The following is a 22376-nucleotide window of genomic DNA, read 5'->3' as shown; positions in this document are numbered from 1 at the left end:
GGTTTCATCAGTTCCAAAGCATTTATTAGGGAAATTAAATAGTATTGGCCCCAATAGCAATCCTTGTGGGACCCCACTGCTTTCTTCCCTACATTGTGAGAACTGTCCATTTATTCTTACTCGTTGCTTCTTGTCATTTAACCAGTTTTTAATCCTTAAGATAACCCATCCTCATTATCCTATGACTGCTAAGGTTACTCAGGACTCTGAGTCTTTCATTAGGTACCTTGTTAAAAGCCTTTTGAAAGTCTATTGTCTATGTGTTTGTTCACTCTCACAGAACTCCAAAAGGTTGGTGAGGCAAGACTTCCCTTTGCAGAAGCCATGCTGATTCCTCCTCAGCAGGCTTGTCCCTCTATGTGCCTAACAATGCTATACAGTTTCTACTGATTTGTCTGGGACAGATGTTAGGCTGACTGACCTGTACTTTCCTGGCTTTCCTCTAGATCCCTTTTTAAAAACTGGTGCTACATTTGCTACTCCCTAGTTTTCTAGTACAGTGGCAGAATTTAGTGATAGGATATATATATAGGTTAGTAAATCAACTGTCTCACACCTGAATTCCTTAAGAACTCTCAGGTGTATGCCATCAGGACCTGGAGACTTATTGGTTTTTAATTTTCTCAATAGGTCTAGAACTTCATTTCTGGTCACCTCAACTTAGTTATTTAGACATCCTTCCCGAAAACAGGGGCTGTGGCATGGGTACCACAGTGAATGCAGAAGCAAAAAATGTCACTGAGCTTCTCTGCCATCTCCCCATCTTCCTTTAGCAATATCTTTATTCCTTTGCCATCCAAATAAGTTTCCTTGACTTGTGTTAACCATGCAGGCCTTCTTTTGGACTTGGGAGTGCCTCTCCTAACCTGTGGAATGCATGCTATTTGGGCTTCATGAGTGTGGTTTTAAATAGCTTCCTTCCAACTGTTTTCTAGGGATTTGACTCTTTTGTGTTTCCCCTTCCTTGTTAATGATTCCCCTAATTTTTGTAAGGTTCCCATCTTTGAAATCAAATATTATAGTTTTAGGCTTCAGGGGTAACTTTCTATTGAGCTGAATGCTGAACTTAATAGTATTGAGGTCACTCTTTCCAGTTAGTGTAACAGCCTCTAAATCTCTGACCAGGTCTTGAGAGTAAATCCGCTCAGAATCAAGTCCCAGATCACTACCCCTCTGGTTGGCTCTGTGACCAACTGCTCCAGGGCACAGTCATTTATGATGTCTAGGAATCCCATTTCTACAGCATGACTTGAGCACATGTTTCCCCAGTCAATGCAAGGGCAGTTGAAGTCTCCCAGTATAGTAACATCATCTGCTTTAGTCGCCTTCCTTACTCCCTTCTCCTTCTCAAGATCAGCCTCAAGGATTTGATCAGGTGGGCAATGCCACACCATGTTTTAGTAGCCCTCAGGGTCCAGTATTTCTACTCATATCGCTTCTGTTGGGTAGTTAATTTTCTTGAGGTTTTCTAACTTGTTTGATTCCATGCCCTCTTTGATGTACAAAACACCATCACCAACGACCCATCCCATTGTGCCCTACCTATAGAACTTATGCCCAGGAATGACTGTATCCTATAGGTTTTCCTGATTTCATCATGTTTCATGAATTACCCTTTTCACATAAAATGGGAGGTCTAGGTGTAGGGCAGTTTCTGAAAGCCAGAACTGAAAAGGCCTAATGGATGTGGAGATCTAGACCAGGGTTCCCCCATACGGTGCCTGTGGACACGATGGCACCCACAACACCTTTCCCAAAGACCTCCGAGCATTCTAGAAAGAGAATGGGATCCAGATAGGGCTTTTGCCTAGCAGGGCTTCACTTGGCCAATAGAGATCTGATAGGCTGTGCAGATTTTATTTTTAAAATGTCGCTTTGGCAGCAGCTGCAACCACAGCACCAAGACCTTCGAAAACATACAATCATTTAAAATGGCTTCCTGTGACAGAGCTTGTGCCCAAAATGTTGCCAACTCGTTATTAGTGCAATGCAGAACTGTGTCCGAAAGGTTGCCAAATTATTACTAGTGTAATGCAGAACTGACATTTTGTGGCTGGTTCTGCCTCCTTTGGCAGCCATTTTCTGGTTGTGCCTGCGCCCCGATATCAGATTTCCAAAGGTGTTCACAGAGCTTAAAAGGTTGGAGACCCTGACCCAGGCTTTTAAAGAAAAGCTTTGCATGTCTGTTTAGAAGGGACAGATCATCATTGCCGATGGGCCCGAGAGCAGGAAAATGCCAGCTCCATTGCTATAAATGGGAGTTCTGTGCAGGCAATAACTATATTCTTGTCTGTTTCCATGGAATTTGCACCTTCCCAGACAATGGTGGTGAGTAGCACGGTTCTTGAAATCCATAAATCTAAGGTTGGCACCAAGACATAACCTTCCAATATTTAAACACGCCATTTGTAAAAAAATGAATTGCGAAATTGGACATGTGGGCCTGGAGGAAACAACAGAAAAAAGGGAGGGCGAGGAGGAGAAAGAAACAAAAAGGAATCCAGAACTTCTGCTTAAGTATTATCCCTCTGGGTTGCCTCTCTTTCCCTTTAAAAAAATATTTTGTTAAAAAACACTGATATGAGGGCGATAGACTATTTGGTTTCTTCTAAGTAGATGCTCTTAAATTAATGCATATAAATAATTTGTATTTAATTTCCTCTCTTTCCTGTTTTAGCAAAGCTTCAAATGCACAGATCCGTACATTCCCCCCCCTGACCCCCACCCCACCCCTCCCCTCCCCCTCCCCTCAGGACAAAGTCACTTAATCAAGGCTGAGTCTCTTTGCCTTTCACTTTTTAAGACAAACTGTGCCTCTCGCTCCAATTTCGCCACGGGACTCATAGGCAGAAAAGCTGTGTTTTCGCTGGTGCCGTTCTCCGTGTCGGCACTCGCCAGTTCAAAGTCCTCCGACCTCCTGGCGTCGGTCAGAATCCGGATCTGCTCTTGGACAGTTTCTAATAATATTTTTACTTCTTGCTGCTCTGCAATAAGACAACTTCTGGCAGGGGCACTCACGTGGACCAGTTCAGTGGAATAGGAGTTCTTGCGCCACGTGAGGCCCGTTGTGTCCGAAACGTTCTGTGTCTGCATGCAGGCTTCGTCCAAGCCCACGGAGGGGATGATGGGAACGGAGCTGGCTCTTGGAGACGAGTAGCCAACTGTGTCCTTTTGGGCCATGCCATTAAAATAAGAGCTTGTCTCTCTTGAAGGCAGTTGCATATTTATTGAAGTATTCTGTGGTGTTTCGAAATCAGAAGATAACCTAAGCAGGGGGGGGGGGGGACAAGGAAGAAGTTAGCGTTCCTGGAAGACACACTGAAACAACAGGCTAGAAGGCTGATGTGGAAACGTAGGGTGACACAAGGGTGTGGAACATCCTACCTACCATCTTGACTGAGCCTCTTTTTGCTTTTCCCCACATTTCTTCAGCTGTTTCACCTCCAAACTGGCTTCCCATTTCCCTTAGAGTGATAATACCCAAGAGGACCGTGAAACTGATGGGGGGAGTCTCTTTCCACAGGGCATTTTCCCTTCAGTTTTTGTGGCATTTTTAACAAGCCTGGCTTGTTAGCCTTCCATAGGGCCTGTAAAATAGGTAAAATGGAGCTCTTCCACCAGGCTTTCAGATGAGGCGGCAGATAGCTATCCATTAGATCAGATGACCTCCCCTACTGTACTCTCCTACTCTGCTGATTTGCTATATCATCCTGCTATACCATCTTACTCTACTGTCTTGCGGGACCTTCCTGTGGTATCAAATTTTATAATTGGTTTTTATTGTGATGTCATTGTGATTTTATTATTTATGATGTACTCCGCCCTGAGCCCCCATGGGGGAATGGGCGGAATATAAATAAATAATGATAATAAATGTTGAACTTTTTCGGTCATTATTAAATATCTCTGTTTTCACTGTTATATTCATTGCATTCACATTGAAACACAAATGCATCCCTCCCCTCCAGTGAGTCTGAGGCAGTTCCTGTGCCTCTTGAATTCTGGGAAATCATGTGAGATCGTGAGATTACGAAAATTCCTTCCAAGCACCCAAGAAGATATGAGATTGGGAAGAGAGGTTCTTTCCTCATCTCTTACCCATTGGTTGCTTTGAAGGCTGGTGGTGGGGGAACCAAAAAGAACACACAATTTTCTCCCAACCTTACTTATATCCCTATGCTGCCTTTCCAACCATATAGGGTCCCCAAGGCAGTAGACATCAAACATGTTCTGGGCACCACATGTTAAGAAGGATATAGACAAGCTGGAATGGGCCCAGAGGAGGGTGACGAAGATGGTGAAGGGTCTGGAGATCAAGTCCTATGAAGAAAGATTCAAGGAGCTGGGGATGTTTAGCCAGGAGATGAGGCGGCTGAGAGATGATATGAGCACCATCTTCAAGTACTTGAAGGGCTGTCATATAGAGGATGGTGGGGAATTGTATTCCGTGGCCCCAGAAGGTAGGACCAGAACCAATGGGTTGAAATTAAATCAAAAGAATTTCCGGCTCAACAGTAGGAAGAACTTCCGGATTGTTAGAGCAGTTCCTCAGTGGAACAGGCTTCCTCGGGAGGTGGTGGGCTCTCCTTCCTTGGAGGATTCTAAACATAGGCTAGATGGCCATCTGACAGCAACGAAGATCTTGTGAATTTAGGGGGAGGTATTTGTGAGTTTCCTGCATTGTGCAGGGGGTTGGACTAGACGACCCTGGAGGTCCCTTCCAACTCTCTGATTCTATGAAAACAGGGTAAGGTATTTGTGAATTTCCTGCACTGTGTGTGGGATTCGAGCAGATTACCCTGGAAGTCCCTTCCAACTCTATGATTCTATCGGAACATTTAAACAGCATTTTAAAATATTGTATATATGCAAGACTTCAATAAAAACATATAAACAAACAACACGGGGGGGGGAACCCATGAGGAGGGCAAGAACAATTACCGGGGGTATGCCAAATGCAACAAAAAAAGCCTACGCCCTCCGGTGGATGACAACATTAGAGGGAGACAGACAGACCTCCCTTGGGAGGGAGTGCCAACACTAGATACACACTCTCAAAAGCGGCAGAGTCCGGGACGGGGCATCGAGCCAGGGGGACAGAATCCCAATAGACTACAGCGACACCACCTCCCCACCTTGTCCTCATTGGCTGGCTGGTTAGGAGAGAGGAAAGGGGGGAGGAGGAGAAAAAAAGACACCCGAATGAATGAATGGTATTAAAAGAAGGAGCTTCACATCTGGGAGAGCGAGTTGTCAGGGAGCTGTTTCTGGGAGGGAGAGATTGCTGTATCCTTGTCAATGAATGTTATCACACAACAGCTGACTAGAGTGTCCCAGAGATGCTCTGGGAGACACGGGGCTGGGCAAAACCATAGAAACAGACAGGGCTTTTTTTGTACCAGGCACTTCTTTGCATATTAGGCCACACACCCCTGATGTAGCCAGTTCTCCAAGAGCTTACAGTAGGCTCTGTAATAAGAGCCCTGTAAGCTGTCAGAGGATTGGCTACAGAAGAGGGGTGTGCCCTAATATGCAAAGCAGTCCCTGCTACAAAAAAGCCTTGGACAGAACAGATGGAACCAATTTCCATCTCTTGTGTGGACAGCACCGCAGCCAGGTTTTTTTTTTTTTCTTGAGGGGCAGGGGGAGGACAGTTTAGAACAGAGGAGCTTACTTCCTAGGAAACCTGCTACACGGATCAGGCTGTGCAAAAGAATGGAGAAGCTTGAGACCCTGGAGAGCTGCTGCCAGTCTGAGTAGACAATATTGATGGACTGAGGGTCTGATTCAGTATGAGGCAGCTTCATATGTTCATATGAGCCAGTTTGGTGTAGTGGTTAAGTGTGCGGACTCTTATCTGGGAGAACCGGGTTTGATTCCTCACTCCTCCACTTGCACCGGCTGGAATGGCCTTGGGTTAGCCATAGCTCTGACAGAGGTTGTCCTTGAAAGGGCAGCTGCTGTGAGAGCCCTCTCAGCCCCACCCATCTCACAGGGTGTCTGTTGTGAGGGGAGAAGATATAGGAGATTGTAAGCCACTCTGAGTCTCTGATTCAGGGAGAAGGGTGGGGTATAAATCTGCAGTTCTTCTTCAATATGTTCTCTTGTTTTGTTTTAACTGGGCAGTTGACATGTATCTATTCCAGGGAAGCACTCGCAAACAAACGTTTATAAGAAACTTCACATTAACTTTACTTGCGGAATACGTTGGAGGCTTGGATTGTTCATAACTGTCGCCTTCATTTTTTAAAAAAAGTTTCTCTTTTAGTACAGTCTCAGTCTCAACCAACAACCCTTTAGAAATGCTAATGACCTCCTGGACCAGAGTCAATGCAATAGTCAGTTCACACCTAAAGCTAGTCAATTCTTTTCAGCCCAACAATGCTTAAATGCTAATGACCTCCCTGGCCAGCCAATGATGTTCAATTCACACCTCCAGCTAGAAGCTGACAGCAGGAAATGAAAGCAGATTTTACCTACAAAAGGGTTTTTCCCGCTCTTTATCTCTCCTACCAAAGCAGACATGCCACAGGCCTGCTTGAGGGCCAACAATGCTTAAATGCTAATGACCTCCCTGGCTAGCCAATGATGGTCTATTCACACCTCCAGCTAGAAGCTGACAGCAGGAAATGAAAGCAGCTTTTACCTACAAAAGGGATTTCCCCCCTCTTTATCTCTCCTACCAAAGCAGACATGCCACAGGCCTGCATGAGGGCCTCTCATCTGAAAAGAGGCCAGAATCAGCTTGGGGGGCCTACCATCAAGGACTGTCAAACTCCTGGGAACTAGAAATCTCCCTGAATTATAGTTGATCTCCAGGATATAAAAGATCAGTTCCCCTGGGGAGGGAAATGGCTGCTTTGGAGGCTAGACTCCATACTATGATATCCTGCTGTGCCCACATGGCTGTACTGCCATCAAAAAAGGTCAAGAGGAGACTTGGTCTCTTTCCATTGGCTGTAAGGGAGAAAGGGAGCTGGCAAGAGAAAGAAGAAGAAGAAGACTGTAGATTTATACCTCACCCTTCTCTCTGAATCAAAGATTCAGAGTTGCTTACAATCTCCTATATCTTCTTTCCCCACAACAGACACCCTGTGTGGTGGGTGGGGCTGAAACAGTGCTCACAAAAGCTGCCCTTTCAAGGACAACTCTTGCCAGAGCCATGGCTAACCCAAGGCCATCCCAGCAGGTGCAAGTGGAGGCGTGGGGAATCAAACCCAGTACTCTCAGATAAGAGTCCACGCACTGAACCACTACACCAAACTGGCTCTCTATAATAATAAGGGAAATAAGGTAAATGCCCTCCTTTCTTGGCTCTGAGGCCACTGTGAAGCAATGGAATGGTGGACCATTGCCCCCCCCCCCCACGTTAACAGCTCCATTGTAGGGATTTTATGCAAGAAATAATGTAGAACCTAATGAGAAAGATTCTCTGTGCTCCACCAGCAAGTCTTTTCAGAATGTGGAACATTGATAGAAGTGTCCATTACAGATTCCAGCAGTTGGAAGCAGAGGGCAGGTTGTCAAGCCGCGAGGACTCAGTTCCAACAGCTGATCGCTCAAGTCATGGACCCCTCCTGAGAGGAAAAGGGCAATCACAGAAACATGACTTGCTGCTCGATCAAAGTCCAGTATCTAGAAGACAATGTTTAAGGAGGGCATTACCGTTTTATCTCACCTTTTTGGAAGGTTGGACCCAGGGAAATTAGTATTCCTATTGTCAGATGGAGATAAATATATTAGTTTCCAAGTGGCAAGATTTGCGGCTGCCATTACAGATTTTAAAAATGAGTAATGAGCTATATTAACTACTCTCCTTTTTACCGCTGTGGGTTGTTTCCACAGGAAGTTGTTGGATAAATTTTATTGATAATTCAGCCTAAATTTTATCATTGGATTAATATAAGTCTATTGTTGTAGTGAATGTTTTATGGAGTTTTTTTTAAAAAATGTTGAGTCTGTTTGTTGGTTGCTATGGCATTTCGTTGCTAATGCAATAAAGATTGATGGATTGAAGGAGGACATCTGCGCATAAAGGGCCAAAAGGAATCCCCATTAGAATTCATATCTCCTCAACAGTCTAAGCCAATCAGGAATTATTATAAAGAAGGTCACACAAGATCCATGTCCTGAAACATAATCGGGGACGATGGAATCTAGCATTGTCTTTGAGCTTCAGTTTCACACTGTATGCAGATTTCAGATTAATTACCGACTTGCCTTCTGTCTGAACAGTTAAGGGATTCTTAGGAAGTGTCTGTCAAATGTAAATACCTTCTCCTGACTTCAGTGGCTCAACCATTTCTGCTACGTCTGAAGGGAAGTCCTGTTGACTCCCATTTACAGATGATGTGAATGCAGGTGGAATGACTGATACTACCCATCTGATTTCAGGACGCTGGCTGAACACATATTGGCATGTGACCCTAAGCCAGCCAATAGGATCCGGTTAAACGTCCTCCCAGCGCCAGATTAAACCCTATGGAGGCCCCGACGGTCGAAATCTTGGGGGCCCCCTCGCAAATTATATCAGAGCGCCCACCCACTGCCCACAGCCCCGCTGCAGCCTGCAGGCACCTTCTTAAAAGCCCCTTTTACTAAGCTGCAGGGGAGAGGCAGAGAGAGGCAAACTTGGAGACAACGCCAGCAGCAGCCGCACCAGGCAAGTCGGGCAAAGAGCAGCTCCGTTGCTGGCTGCGCGTGCAGGCTGGAAGGGCTGCAAGCGGTGGGGGGGGGGAACTGGCCTGGGACCCTAAAGGCATGGGGGCCCATAGGCCATTGCCTTCTTGGCCTAATTGTTAATCTGGCTCTGCTTCCTCCCCCTCCCCCCCAAAAAAAGTAAAATACAAAGGAATGCTGCAAGAATTGGGACCTGAGTTTGATTTGCGATTGTTATGAATGAATGCCAGGTTGGTAGAAGAAAACCCTCTCCGAACAATGCCACAGACAAAAAAAGGCGTGTGCAATAACAGCCAGAGATATTAGAGGACATGGGTAATGTCCTAAGTACCAAGTCATTTTTAAGAGGAAGTCCTAGGTCAAAGTCATACCAGGATTAATCAGCTATCTGAAGCATGCCCCATAATACATTTGCTCATATTCTGGCCAGCTGTCTCTAAAATTATTTAGGGCAGGGGTGTCAAACATGCGGCCTGGGGGCTTAATCAGGCCCCTGGAGGGCTCCTATTAGACCCCTGTGCAAATGCCTGTTGTCTGCTTCCTTCTCCCTCTCTCTTGCTTCCTTCTGCATAAACAGCTTGCTTTGCCAGGGTTGCTCAATGGCACAGGAACTGCAGAGCAAAACCTTAATTTTCCTCCTGGGTTGAGGCTCCTCCCAAGGGGAGGAAGGGAGAGGTGAGGGAAACCTTGCTTTGGCAGGCTCTCTCAATCGCACAGCAGAGCTACTGAGCCAAGCCTCTCTTCCTTCTATTGGCTGAGGCTCCTCCCCCTCCTGCCCCTGTGGAAAGAAAGAAAGAAAGAGCCAGAGCTTCCTTTGCCCGGTTCCCTGGGTCCCTTTAAGACCAAAGTGCTAATATTTTAAGCATGTTTTATTTTAAGGGCTTTAAAAAAAATCTTTAGTTGTATGTGTCCATTATAAAGTTTATATCTCTACTCCCTGGAATTACATTTTTACAACACACATGGCACGGCCAGGTGTCATTTATGTTAGATTCCGCCCTCGTACCAAATGAGGTTGACACCCCTGATTTAGGGACTATTTTTAAAAGAAAACTCCTGTCCTGCACTCTGCAGACAGGCCCAGTCAGGTCTCCTTTGGAGTAGTGCCTTCAGGCCTCGAGCGTAAGGCTCGGGGCATCAGTGGGAGCCAAGACTGGAAGCGAGGTGCTGGTACGCAGGCTTACACCGAGGGGACTAGCTGGTCCAGCAAAACTTCCCCTCCCTGCCCAAGGCTTAAATAGTCTGAGAGGACAGCCGCTCCACCTGCTCTGGTAGCAGCACCTGACACTCAGCTGGTCAAGGCTTGAACTGCAGCCAGGATTCTGCAAAGGATTCCATCCACTAGGACCAGGGTCTGACCCAGAAGACGGGAGCACGGACCGCAAACCTGGCATTGACTCTTTGGCACGAACCCACTGCCTCCGCTGCTCCTACTGGGTGGCGGCAGATTTCGGTGGGCACGTGGAGCAGGTCCTGGACTGGCAGTTATTCCAGGGGAGGGGTTCGTGGAAGAGACCCAACGAAGGTTGCCAAGCCCCAGGTGGGGGCAGGGGATCCCCTGGTTTGGAGGCCCTCCCTCTGCTTCAAGGTCATCAGAAAGTGTGTGTGTGTGGGAGGGGGCGGGATGTCTGCTGGGCACTCCCTTATTCTCTATGGAGACTGATTCTCATAGGGTATAATGGAGAATTGATCTGCGGGTATCTGGGGCTCTGTGGGGGCTGTTGTTTTCGGTAGAGGCACTGCATTTGCAGCATAGCATCTGATGCCTCTCCTGAAAGAGCCCTCCAAGTTTCAAAAAGATTGGACCAGGGGGGTCCAACTCTATGAGCCCCAAAAGAAAGTGCCCCTATCCTTCATTATTTCCAATGGAGGGAAAGCATTTAAAAGGCCCTTTCAATGTGATGGCTGGAACTCCCTTTGGAGTTCAATTGTGCTTGTCACAACCTTGCTCCTGGCTCCACCCCTTGTGTCTCCTGGCCCCACCACAAGTCTCCTGGCTCCAACCCCAAAGTTCCCAGATATTTCTTGAATTGGACTTGGCGACCCTAGATCCAACTTCAGGCTCTTCAGGGGCAAGTCCTGGAGGACCTTCAACTGCAGGTTCCTTGGGGCGCATTTTGTAGCAGATGGGCCTTCAGGTGTCTCCAGGAGTTTTCTGTCCTCCTGCAGGCCATGTTTGTTTCTAGTTCCTCAGGCTTCTCATTGGAGGCTTCTGAGTCAGAGCCCAGACAGCTCAGTGGGGGTCATGACATTTCCTATTTAGATTCAGGAAAATGTGCATCATTTTCTTTTTAAAAATTACTGATTTAGACAGGGCTTTTTCTGATGGTACTCCCTGGTACTGAATACTGGGACTTTTTAGTTTAGAAAAGAGATGACTAAAGGGTAGGGCTGCCAAGCTCCTGGGCTGGGTGGAGGTTCTCCCACCCTGGAGGTCCCCAACCCACCGGCCCACAGTGGGCTGGCAGGGGGATCCCCACCTGACATTTCCGGTGCAATGACATTGTGGAAACTCGCTCCCAAATTGCTAGAGCGTCTGGGAAAACCATAGAGTTTTCCCAGAAGATCCTAGAGCAGACGGCTCATGACATCACCGGCATGATGATGTCACTTGGGAGTGACATCATCATGCTGCGCACGCTACTCGCACACACAAAAATTCCTCCCCCAGAGGCTGCGGGGGACTTGGCGACCCTACTAAAGGGGGGCATAATAAAGGTTCATAAAATTATGCATGGGGTGGAGAGAGTTGACAAATGCCTTTCCTGGTGCCCACCAAACGTTTTTAGAAAACGGTTGAAGCCAGGTTGGCTTGCCCAGCGAGACTTCCGATTGGTCACTGGATATTTGAATCGTTGTGCAGATTTTTTAAAGCATTGCTTCAGCCGCTACCACAATCTTCACTGTGACAATCTTCACTGTGTGGCTGAAGGAGATTTGTGGCAGCCATTTTATGACTACCTCCAGCAGCCATTTTGTGGCAGCCATTTTGAAGCAGTGTCAGAATTTCAAAGGTGTTTCCAAGGCTCCACAAGGTTGGGAACCCCTGGCTGGTATGCTAAAGGGAAACCCTTTCTTGTTGAAACTGAGGAGAATGAATTATCTGCTCTGCTATATTGAGACTGGGGTAGAATTCTAGCAGGAGCTCCTTTGCATATTAGGCCACACACCCCTTGTAAGCTCTTGGAGGATTGACCACATCAGGGGGTGTGGCCTAATATGCAAAGTAGCTCTTGCTAGAATTCTACCCCTGGTTGAGACCAATGGTCTTATTAACACAGAAGCCTCCAGATTTACAAAGACAGCCTGGAAACAAGTAGTGACTACTCTTTTGCTGGCCATCTAGCCATTAATTATGCCAGGAGGAAGAGAATAGTTTCCGATCAGAAGGCTCCACATTAAAATGAGATATCAGAAGGCCACTCAGCTGATCAAATTGATCCACTCCAACCGCTGGAAATTGGTAAGCACAGGGAAAATAAATGTTTTAAGTTTAAGGGCTGCTACCACCACTAAGGCATTTGTTCCTCTCTTTTTTTAAGAAACAAAAGAGGAAATATGACTTAGGGTGCTCTGAGAGTTGTCAAACAACCCTGTTGTCATGTGGTGGCCAGATCTGAGGCAGCTTTGTTTTCTTGGGGATGGAAACAGTTCAATAATAAATCCCTCGTCTCATGGCTGCTTTTGCCAAGCATCCCCCCCACGCCCCACCACTAGGACTCTGGGCCTTGTTGTTAGTCATCCAGAGGAACTCGTTGGCCAGTGTGTGAGACAGGCTGCTGGACTAGATCGACTACTGGTCTGGTCCAGCAGGGCTCTTATGTTCCTAAGAAGGCCTTGGCCTCTATGCCATGTTGTTGACTGTCCAGAACAGGGGTGTCAAACATGCAGCCCAGGGGCAAATCAGGCCCCTGGAGGGTTCCTATTAGGACCGCAAGCAAGTCTGCTTTCTTCTACCTCTCTCTTGCTGCCTTCTGTGTCACAGCTTGCTTTGCCAGGCCTGCTCAATCACACAGGAGCTACAGAGCAAAGCCTCTATTTTCTCCATTGGCTGAGGCTCCTCTCTTGTGGAGGAAAGGGAGGAGGAAGAGCTTACTTTGCCAGGCTCTCTCAGTTGCATTTCAGAGCTACTGAGCCAAGCCTGTTTTCCTTGTACTGGCTGAGGCTCCGCCTCCTCCTCATCTCCAAGGAAGGGTGGGAAAGAGCCAGAGCTTTCTTTGCCCAGTTCCCTCAATCACAAGGGAGAGATACAAAATCTTTAATAGTGTTTGATTGTGTCCTCCATAAAGTTTGTATCTCCGCTAATTGGCAATACACACGTGGCCCAGCCCAACAAGGTCTCATTTACGTCAGATCCAGCCCTCATAACAAATGAGTTTGACACCCCTGGTCCAAAAGAACTGGTTGGCCAGTGTGTGAGACAGTATGCTGTACTAGATAGACTATTGGTCTGATCTCTCAGGCCTCTTCTGATGTTCTTATGAAGGCCTCAGCCTCTATGCCTGTTGTTGGCCTCCCAGATGCTGGCCAGCTGGTGTCAGAAAGGATGCTGGGTTAGATGGACCACTGGTTTGATCCAGCAGGGTTCTGAGTTATTTCACATAATGTTTGCTGGGATTTGGGGTGATTCATAACTTTGTTTTAAAACCTCTGCTGAGCTCTATCCTCAATATATATGTTTTGATACTGAACTACTATGTGTATAATATTTTTAATAATTGTCCCTTAATCGTCAGTTTTCGCACATTTATGTTCATCTTTGAAGGCTATGGAAGATACTGATAAAAATCTCAAAGGGGTTTCTCTCCTACAAACAGCTTGCGTAGAACGCAGGCACATATGTAACATCAATTCAACCAACGATCAGTCCACGATCGTGTTCTACCAACCTTTCAAAATATTACTTCCCAAGTTTTGCTCCACTATTTTTATGAGAAGATTCATTTTTCTACTGCTGTCTCCAAACTCTTAACAGCATGAAATGATACAGTTAAAGGAACTCTCCAGGGCATATAAATTTTACACATGTAAGTTTAAAAGGGAGTTCAACTGCGATTGTTTCAAAATGTTCCCTTATAGTTTGCGAGAAAAGGTGCTAGTCCCAATCCAAATGAGCACAGATGCACAGGCCAGTGCACATGGAGATCCTTTCAAGAATCAGTAAGCCCCCTCATCAGCTGGTCTGACAAGAACGAAATCCAGTTCTTCCGCGTTACCGATCTGTCATCGCAGGCCATCTGGAGAAGGTTCCGTTCTAGGGTTGCCAAGTCCAATTTAAGAAATATCTGGGGACTTTGGGGGTGGAGCCAGGAGTCTTTGGGGGTGGAGCCAAGAGACATTTGGGGCGGAGCCGAGAGCAAGGGTGTGACAAGCATAATTGAACTTCAAGGAAGTTCTGGCCATCACATTTAAAGGGACTGCACAAATTTTTAAATGCCTTCCTTCCGTAGGAAATAATGAAGGATAGGGGCACCTTCTTTGGGGGCTCATAGAATTGGACCCCCTGGTCCAATCTTTTTGAAACTTGGGAGGTATTTTGGGGAGAGGCACTAGATGCTGTACTGAAAATTTGGTGCCTCTATCTCAAAAAACAGCCCCCCCAGAGCCCCCGATACCCGCGGATCAATTCCCCATCATTCCCTATGGGAATCATTCATAGAGGTGCATGATGGCTCTGGGGGCGGGGCTTCCCCCGCCGGCCAGCTGGCTGGGGGAGGGGGGAAGCCTGTAAAACCGGGGGATCCCCCTCTGGGACCTGGGGACTGGGAAGCCTATTCCGTTCATAATGGAAACATACTGATAGACTTTCTGTTTCTGTACACATTAGAAACCCTAGCTGAAGCAGATAACCCATATTTGTAAATGGGGGCGGGGGGAAAGCACAGAGGAACAGAGGTGGTTTGCCATTGCCTGCCTCTTTGCAGAAACTCTGGACTTCTTTGGTGGTTTCCAGGGCTTTTTTTTGTAGCAGGAACTCCTTCGCATATCAGGTCACACACCCAAGGTAACTAGTCCTCCTGGAGTTTACAATAGGCCCTGTTCTAAGAGGCCCATAAGCTCTTGGAGGATTGGCTACACCAGGCGGTGTGGCCTAATATCAGGCGTGAAATTCTAACAGGAGCCGCTTTGCATATTAGGCCACACCTTCCTGATGTAGCGAATCCTCCAAGAGCTTACAAAAAAGAGCCTTGTAAGCTCTTGGAGGATTGGCTACATTAGGGGGTGTGGCTTAATATCAGGGATGGAATTCTAGCAGCAGTTCCTTTGCATTACAAAAAGAAGCCTTGTAAGCTCTTGAAGGAGTGGCTACATCAGGGAGGTGTGGCCTAATATCCACGGTGGAATTCTAACGGGAGTTCCTTTGCACACTAGGCCACACCTCCCTGATGTAACCAATCCTCCAAGAGCTTACAAAAAAGAGCCTTGTAAGCTCTTGGAGGATTGGCTACATTAGGGGGTGTGGCTTAATATCAGGGATGGAATTCTAGCAGCAGTTCCTTTGCATTACAAAAAGAAGCCTTGTAAGCTTTTGAAGGAGTGGCTACATCAGGAAGGTGTGGCCTAATATCCACGGTGGAATTCTAACAGGAGTTCCTTTGCACATTAGGCCACACCTCCCTGATGTAACCAATCCTCCAAGAGCTTACAAAAAAGAGCCTTGTAAGCTCTTGGAGGATTGGCTACATTAGGGGTGTGTGGCCTAATATGCAAAGGAGCTCATGCTAGAATTCCACCCCTGCCTAATATGCAAAGGAGTTCCAGTTACAAAAAAAAGCTCCGGCAGCCTCCCATCCAAATACTAACCAGGCGCCTGACCCTGCTTGCTTTTCAAGATCCGACAAGATCAGGCTCGCCTGTAAGCGCCTGAGAACAAAGCGCAGCTCATCCGTTTACCGTTTCATATTTTATTTTGCTTGGAACTTAAAAATGAAGAAAAAATTACTGGCTTCTGTTGCAAACATGCACTTACCCTTGACAAGGTATCATGTCCTGATCTGTAATTCTAGACTCTTCTAGCTGTTGGTATGCTGGTCCCGTAATTCCATTGAACCTGCCCCGAGGTAAGGGAGGAGTCCTCCGAAAGGCATTCCTGTGGAGCATCCCGGTTCGCTGACCTGGGCTGCAGCATGAAGAGAGACTTCTGGGAACAACAACAAGAAGAAGAAGACCATAGATTTATACCCCATCTTTCTCTCTGAATCAGAGTCCCAGAACGGCTTACAATCTCCTTCTTCCCCCACAAGAGACGCCTCGAGAGTTGGGTGAGGCTGAGAGAGCTTTCACAGAAGCTGCCCTTTCACGGACAGCTCTGAGGTAGCTATCGCTGTTCCATGGCCATTCCACCAGCTGCAGGTGAAGAAGGAGGAGGAGGAGGAAGAGGAGGAGAAGAAGATGATGATGATGAAGAAGATGATGATGAAAAAGAAGATTATGATATTGGATTTATACTCCACCCTATGCTCTGAAGCTGTTTACAATTTCCTTTACCTCCCCTCCCTGCCCACAACAGACACCCTGTGAGGTAGGTGGGGCTCAGAGCAGCTGCCCTTTCAAAGACAACTCTGCGAGAGCTATGGCTGACCCAAGGCCATTTCAGCAAGTAAAAGTGCAAGAGTGGGGAATCAAACCCGGTTCTCTCAGATAAGACTCCACACACAACCACTACACCAAACTGGCTCTCAGATTGCAATGTACATTAAATTCCTGAAGAAAGGATGACTAAAAAAAAAATAAGTGTTCTGGGCTAAGGTTGCAAACCTCCAGTTCTCCCAGAATTACAATTAATCTCCAGGCAAAAACAATCCTTTTCTTTAGAGAAAATGGCTGCTTTGAACAGTGGACTCTATGGTACTAGGCCCCGATAAGGCCCTTCCAGGGCTTCTTTTTTTGTAGCAGGAACTCCTTTGCATATTAGGCCACACACCCCTGATGTAGCCTATCCTCCTGGAGCTTACAGTAAGTCCTGTACGAAGAGCACTGAAAGCTCTTGGAGGATGGGCTGCATCAGGGGTGCGTGGCCTAATATGCAAAGGAGTTCCTGCTAAAAAAAAAAAGCCCTGGGTCTCTCCATTCATCAAATCCCGCCAATCCCAGCCTCCCCACCTCCCCACCTCCCCCCAAATCACCAAGTTTACCAACTTGGGACTTGGCAACCCTAATTCGGGGACTGTTTATAATGCCCATTTAAATGTATCTATTGAATTCAGAGTGATTACCATTCACAAGCAGCCTTTGGTTGTTCGTTGTTTCATTTTCTGGTCCCTCTTCAAGAAACAGGAGTTATTTGTGCAATGAAAATGCTCTTACGCTTGATTTTAGGAGGGTTTGGCTCCCCCTGACGCCAACTGTTCTAAATACTTACATCCAAAGAATCACTAGTTATAAAATGAAATCCAGTATACACTAGCCATGGTCCAGAACATAGTTAGGTGAGCTTAAGCTTACTGGTTTCAATGGCAAAAATACTCATAATATTAAACATAACACTTTTAGGAGAGCCATCATGTAGATCCTGTAACGTTTTTATTGGGTAGAAAGTTCTCCCTTTGCTTATGAAAGAGGGTTAGGAACATTTATTTCCCTCATTCTTGTTAGTGGTGAGGATACAAAAGGTAACAGAGGTAGGTCCTAAAATTCTTGTATCTACATCAACTCCTATCAATTTGCAGAGTATATGCATTCGATTTGAACTTTATAACTTGAAATGCCTGCATTTTATTTGTAATTGTGAAACCCTCTTCTGACAACTTGGACAAGGGAATTTAGATGAGTCTGTATTATACTGAAGTCCTTTATTTTTATTTTATTTGGTTGTAAACAAGTCTGTATTGCTGACTAAGATTTTTCAGTTCTTTCCCTTCCTTCTCTTTCCCTTCCCTTCCCTTCCCTCTCTCTTTTTTGTTTTATAGATATTAAGGATATATGGATCTGACTGTGTAATAGAGATACTAATTTGGACTGTATTGCTAAACATTTGCCCGAAGCAGTAGAATATTGTGATAATGCTTAAAAGTCACACATTTTTTGTCGAATCTAATGGTAATAGGGAGGCCAGATCGTCCCGACCACCCGGGAAAGTCCCGCCCCTGCCCCCAAATTCCCACCTCACGGGTTGGCGTCCCCGGGACCATTCAAATCCCGGGTTCGCCAAAATGGATCCAATGGTGAGGAGATGGCGGCGGGATGACGCCCAACTGCTGTCATGCATAGGCTGATCTCGGGCAGCGAGCAGGAAGAGAGGGGCGGGCTATGACGAACCGGGGGAGGGAAGCGGAGCGAAGTACGGAAGCCGAGGAGGGGGCCGCGCTCTCCAGTCACTCACGAAGCCGGGTGGTTCTTCTGCACATGTGGGGCCGCCGCCGCTGCTGTTTTCTTTCTGAAGGTGGGAAAGGCGAGGCGGGAGGACGGAGTGACCCACCAACCTCGCGCTCCCTCTCGGAGTCCTTTTCTCTTGGGTGGCGGCCGCGCAGCTTCCTTCCCACCTCAGCTCGGCTGGCTGGGGGCTCTTCCGCGTCCTGGTGGTGGAGCGCCGGCTGTCCCCGGAGGGAGGGAGGGAAGTTGGCGTGGCTGCAGCGGCGTCTTGCTCACGAGGAGGGCGATGGGGCGCGGGAAGCGGCCACCTCACTTGCAGCCTTCCTTGCTCCAGAGCAGCCCCGATGCCAGGCGAGGAGCTGCGGGCGCCGCCATGGCCAAAATCGGCATCGACCAGTCCAAGCTGCCTGGTGTCAAGGAGGGTAAGGCGGTGGGGCTCCCACCAGGCGGGCCCTGCACTGCTGCCCTTGCCCCACGGCCCTCTCCGCCCTGCCCTGCCTGCGCACGGCCCCGAGGAGAAGGAGGCGGGCAGCCCCAGCGCCACCGACCGCAGCCCGGCCAGCCCTCCAGCAAGTGCCTGCCTTTCCGGGGAGCCCACAGGCAAAGCGCCCCGGCCTTTCCTTCCGGGCCTGAGAGACACCCTCCCCGCAGCCAGGGGCCCGCTCAGGAGAGCTACCTTTCTCCAAGTGGGGCCTGGAGAGCTCCTGGAATAGCCACGGAGCTCCTGGCTGCAGGGAGCCCCGCCCCCACCGGGAAAAGACGGCAGCTTTGGAGGAGGGTGGGCGCCCTCGAGGGCATGGCTTGCATCCCCCCCCGGTCCGTGTCCTTAACAAGCTCCGCCTCCAAAGCTTCAGGGGTTTCCCGACCTGGAGCTGGCAACCCAGCGCCTCCCCAAGTAAGTCCCACTTAGTAAACTGAGCTAGGGCCATGCGATAAGTCTGCAATGTTCTGTGTGTTTTCTTAGGTTTCGTGGTGTTTGGTGTTCCAGCGGGTACTCTCTCTCTACCTACAGAGGTTCCATTTGCCCATGTCAACTCACAGCTACTGATGGCCCTCTCTTCCACAGCCTCTGTTATCCTGGCCCCGCTGGTGGACCTAGGGTTGCCAATCCCCAGGGTCATCAGAAAGCGGGGGGGAGGGGAGGGAAATATCTACTAGGCACTCTATTATTCCCTATGGAGAACGATTCCCATAGGGAATAATAGGGAATTGATCCGTGGGTATTGGGGGCTCTGGGGGGGCTATTTTTTGAAGTAGAGGCACCAGATTTTTAGTATAGCATCTAGTGCCTCTCTCTAAAATACACCCCAAGTTTCAAAACAATTGGACCAGAAGGTCCAATTCTATGAGCCCAAAAGATGGTGCCCCTATCCTTATTATTTCCTATGGAAGAAAGGCATTTAAACAGGCGTGCTGTCCCTTTAAATGTGATGGCCAGAACTCCCTTGGAGTTCAATTATACTTGTCACATCCTTGTTCCTGGCTCCACCCCAATGTCTCCTGGCTCCACCCCCAAAGTCTCCTGGCTCCGCCCCCCAAAGTCCCCAGATTTTTCTTTAATTGGACTTGGCAACCCTAGTCCCAAGTGAGCTTGGGTAGAGAATCGCTGCCGGGTAGGGACGGCGCTGGGCTTTGCTCTGGCTAATTCCCACGGGGTGCATGTTGATGGGCTGTGGGGAGCCGGCTGTCCGACAGTCTCTGGTGCTTGATATCGCACTGTATGCATGCGGAAGGCCACCGGTTCAATCCCTTGTTGTGCCCGATTAAAAGATTTAGTTTAACAAATCTGGGAGAGTCCTTTCTCTGCCTGAGAGCGCTGGGCTGTAGTCTGATTTGCTGTGAAAGGTCTCCGTACATTACGTTGCAAATACGCTGTGATGGAGAAGGGGTCTGGCTTGGGAAACTGTAAAGGGGAGCATGATATGATAATGCATGGCTGGGTGCATGGTAATGCCTGGCTTCTAGGTCGAAGGTTACATCTCTGGGGCTTGAAAAGACCTCCTTTGGGTTTCTTCTTACCTGAGTCTATTGACAACTGTTGTAGCAGTTTAGTCAGGCCATTGCATGAGGTATTTTGATATGTGAAATTATTGTGCAAGACACACTCTTTGTGCACAGTTCCTTTCTACTGATTGCCTTTCAAAGAGAAGCCTCTGCATCGTCCGTTCTCCTTCACCTTTTCTTCCTTGCCTCTCTCCCCCCATCCACACACTTAATTTGGGGTAATATAAATGGCAGTGGCTGGATTGAGGATGTAAACTAGATATAATTCCCCCCCCCCCCCATTGGAGCTGAGCACTAGATTCATTCTCCTTTCCAGTTTCCCATCTCCCTGTTACAATATTCAGGAGTGTATTAGTGAGGAAGCTCATTTTCCTCCTATCTGTCCTGTAAGGCAGTGCCCCTTTTTGTATGCATCTGGTTGGCATCATCAGCAGGCTCTGCACTGGCAAGAAAAAAAAGAGGAGGTGGAGGCAACAGCAGCAGTGCAGAGATAACCTTCCACTAAGGTATTTCTGTGCTTTTCTGCTGCTTCCAAAAGTGCAGCTGTGTAAAAGCAGATGGAGTGCTGAGTCTTCCTAGCTTCTCAGTGTCCTGTGTATTGTTGATGATAGATGGATAGTGTCTAAGGTGCATACTCTGTGTGAAACCTACTTGGCTCCCTGTGTGAATGGATTTATGCGCAAGCTCTTCCCCAATTCTCTTCATGCCATCTTTCAGTCATGGATTTTACTTCTTCCCGCTTTGTGTAGTGATTAAGAGCACCGGACTCTAATCTGGAGAACCGGGTTTGATTCCCCCATAGCTCCACGTGTGCCCAGTTGGGTGGTCTTGAGCCAGCCACAGCTGTCTCTTAGAGCTCTCTCAGCCCCACCTAACTCATGTCTGTTGTGGGGAGAGGAAGGCAAGGCAAATGTAAGCCGCTCCAAGACTCCTTCGGGTAGTGAAGGGCGGGTAAAGCCAACTCTTCTCCTTTATGTTGCAAAGGCTTGCCTATGGTATATGTGGAAAGAATGTAGAAGACATGGGAAAAGGGGTGGAGGTGCAACTACACTTGCCTCTGGGATGTGCTTTCCTCCTGCGCCCTTGCAAACAGTGCCAACAGTGAGATGTGTGCAAGTGATACAGTCCCTGCCCTATGAGCTTCCGATAACTGTTGGGTTTCTCTTCTTCCTGATCCTGTCACAGTGATCTTTGTGAGGGATCTTGCTATAATTAAAGCATGATAACCATAAGTTTAGCTTGTTGGCTGAAGAGGTGAAAATGTGCTGGGACTGTACCTAATGAAAGTGCTTCTGTATTTGCAACAGCGGACCTGTGAAATTGCATGACTTCCCTGGCCTACTTGAAGAGGCACAGCACTTTTATCCTTGCAAAAAACTCCTTCAGAGCACTGCTTGCCTGCCTTTTGGCTAACTATTAAGGCTTAGTAGAAGCTGATATAGAACAAGATGGATAGCCACGTTTGTTGAAAAGAGCAAAAGTCCAATAGCATCTTCAGGACTAACACAATTTGTGGCAGTGTATGAGCTTTCATGAGTCACAGCACGGTTCAGATGCACTTCTTCAGATCTGAAGAAGTGAGCAGAGATTCAAGAAAACTCATACCCTGCCACCGATTTTGTTAGTCTTTAAGGTTCTACTGGTCTCTTGCTCTCTTCTAGATCCTGGTATGTGTTTGCTACTTACTACTAGTTTGGTCACATCATGAGAAAACAAGACTCAGTGGGGGAAAAAAATAATGCTAGGAAAGTTGGAAGCAGCAGGAAAGGAAGACTCACCATGAGATGGATTGACTGAATAAAGGAAGCCATGGCCTTCAATCTGCAAGAAGCCATGGCCTTCAATCTGAGCAAAGCTGTTAGTGATAGGACAGTCTTGTTGAAATGTTTGTCAGCACAAGCAGGTATCAAGGATAGTGGATTGTTTTCCTGTGAATCTGACTCAAGAGGAGTTGCTGTTGGAGCCTTTTTTTCTTCAGCAGGGAACATCGTGAAGTTTCTCTTCTTTTTGGGGGGGGGGGTGGTAATGTCACCAGAAGTCTGTTTCCAGCAGTGGCAATTTGGGGAAGTGATGTCACTTCATGTTTCCGGCGGTGATATTTGGGGGAAATGACGTCACAGGAAGTGCTGTCAAAGGAAGGGATGTCACTTCCTGTTTCCGGCAGTGGCATTTGGGGGAAATGATGCCACAGGAAGTGATGTCACTTCCTGCTTCCGGCAGGTGGCGCGGGGAAACGATGTCACAGGAAGTGACATCGCTTCCTGTTTCCGGCGGTGGCATGACATCACCGGAAGTGACGTCACGCACATTCATTCCCCCCTCAAGGTGTCCCTGGCTGGCCTGCAGATATTATGGCCACCCTAGAATATCTAGGTAAAAAC

The 22376-nt window shown here is 47.6% G+C and overlaps 1 protein-coding gene across 2 annotated transcripts in view; it reads right to left on the bottom strand.

Annotated features, from left to right (window-relative positions):
• Nucleotides 1-2753: 2753 nt before the first annotated feature.
• LOC132573533 (pro-neuregulin-3, membrane-bound isoform-like) overlaps nt 2754-22376 on the bottom strand; it is a 1173232-nt gene continuing 1153609 nt past the window's right edge. The window contains exons 9-10 of one of the 2 annotated variants that reach the window (XM_060241045.1): nt 15650-15820; nt 2754-3265 (exon numbers count right to left, since the gene is read on the bottom strand). In XM_060241045.1, coding sequence (XP_060097028.1) covers nt 2761-3265; nt 15650-15820 — 676 coding nt within the window. In that variant the 3' untranslated portion in view covers nt 2754-2760. The remainder of the gene's footprint in view (nt 3266-15649; nt 15821-22376) is intronic. The other variant, XM_060241046.1, reaches the window with a different exon arrangement.

This window comes from Heteronotia binoei, chromosome 6, assembly GCF_032191835.1.
Source record: "Heteronotia binoei isolate CCM8104 ecotype False Entrance Well chromosome 6, APGP_CSIRO_Hbin_v1, whole genome shotgun sequence".
Lineage (NCBI taxonomy): Eukaryota > Metazoa > Chordata > Lepidosauria > Squamata > Gekkonidae > Heteronotia > Heteronotia binoei.
The sequence above is the reverse complement of the archived record's forward strand: the minus strand, read 5'-3'. Positions and strand labels throughout refer to the sequence as shown.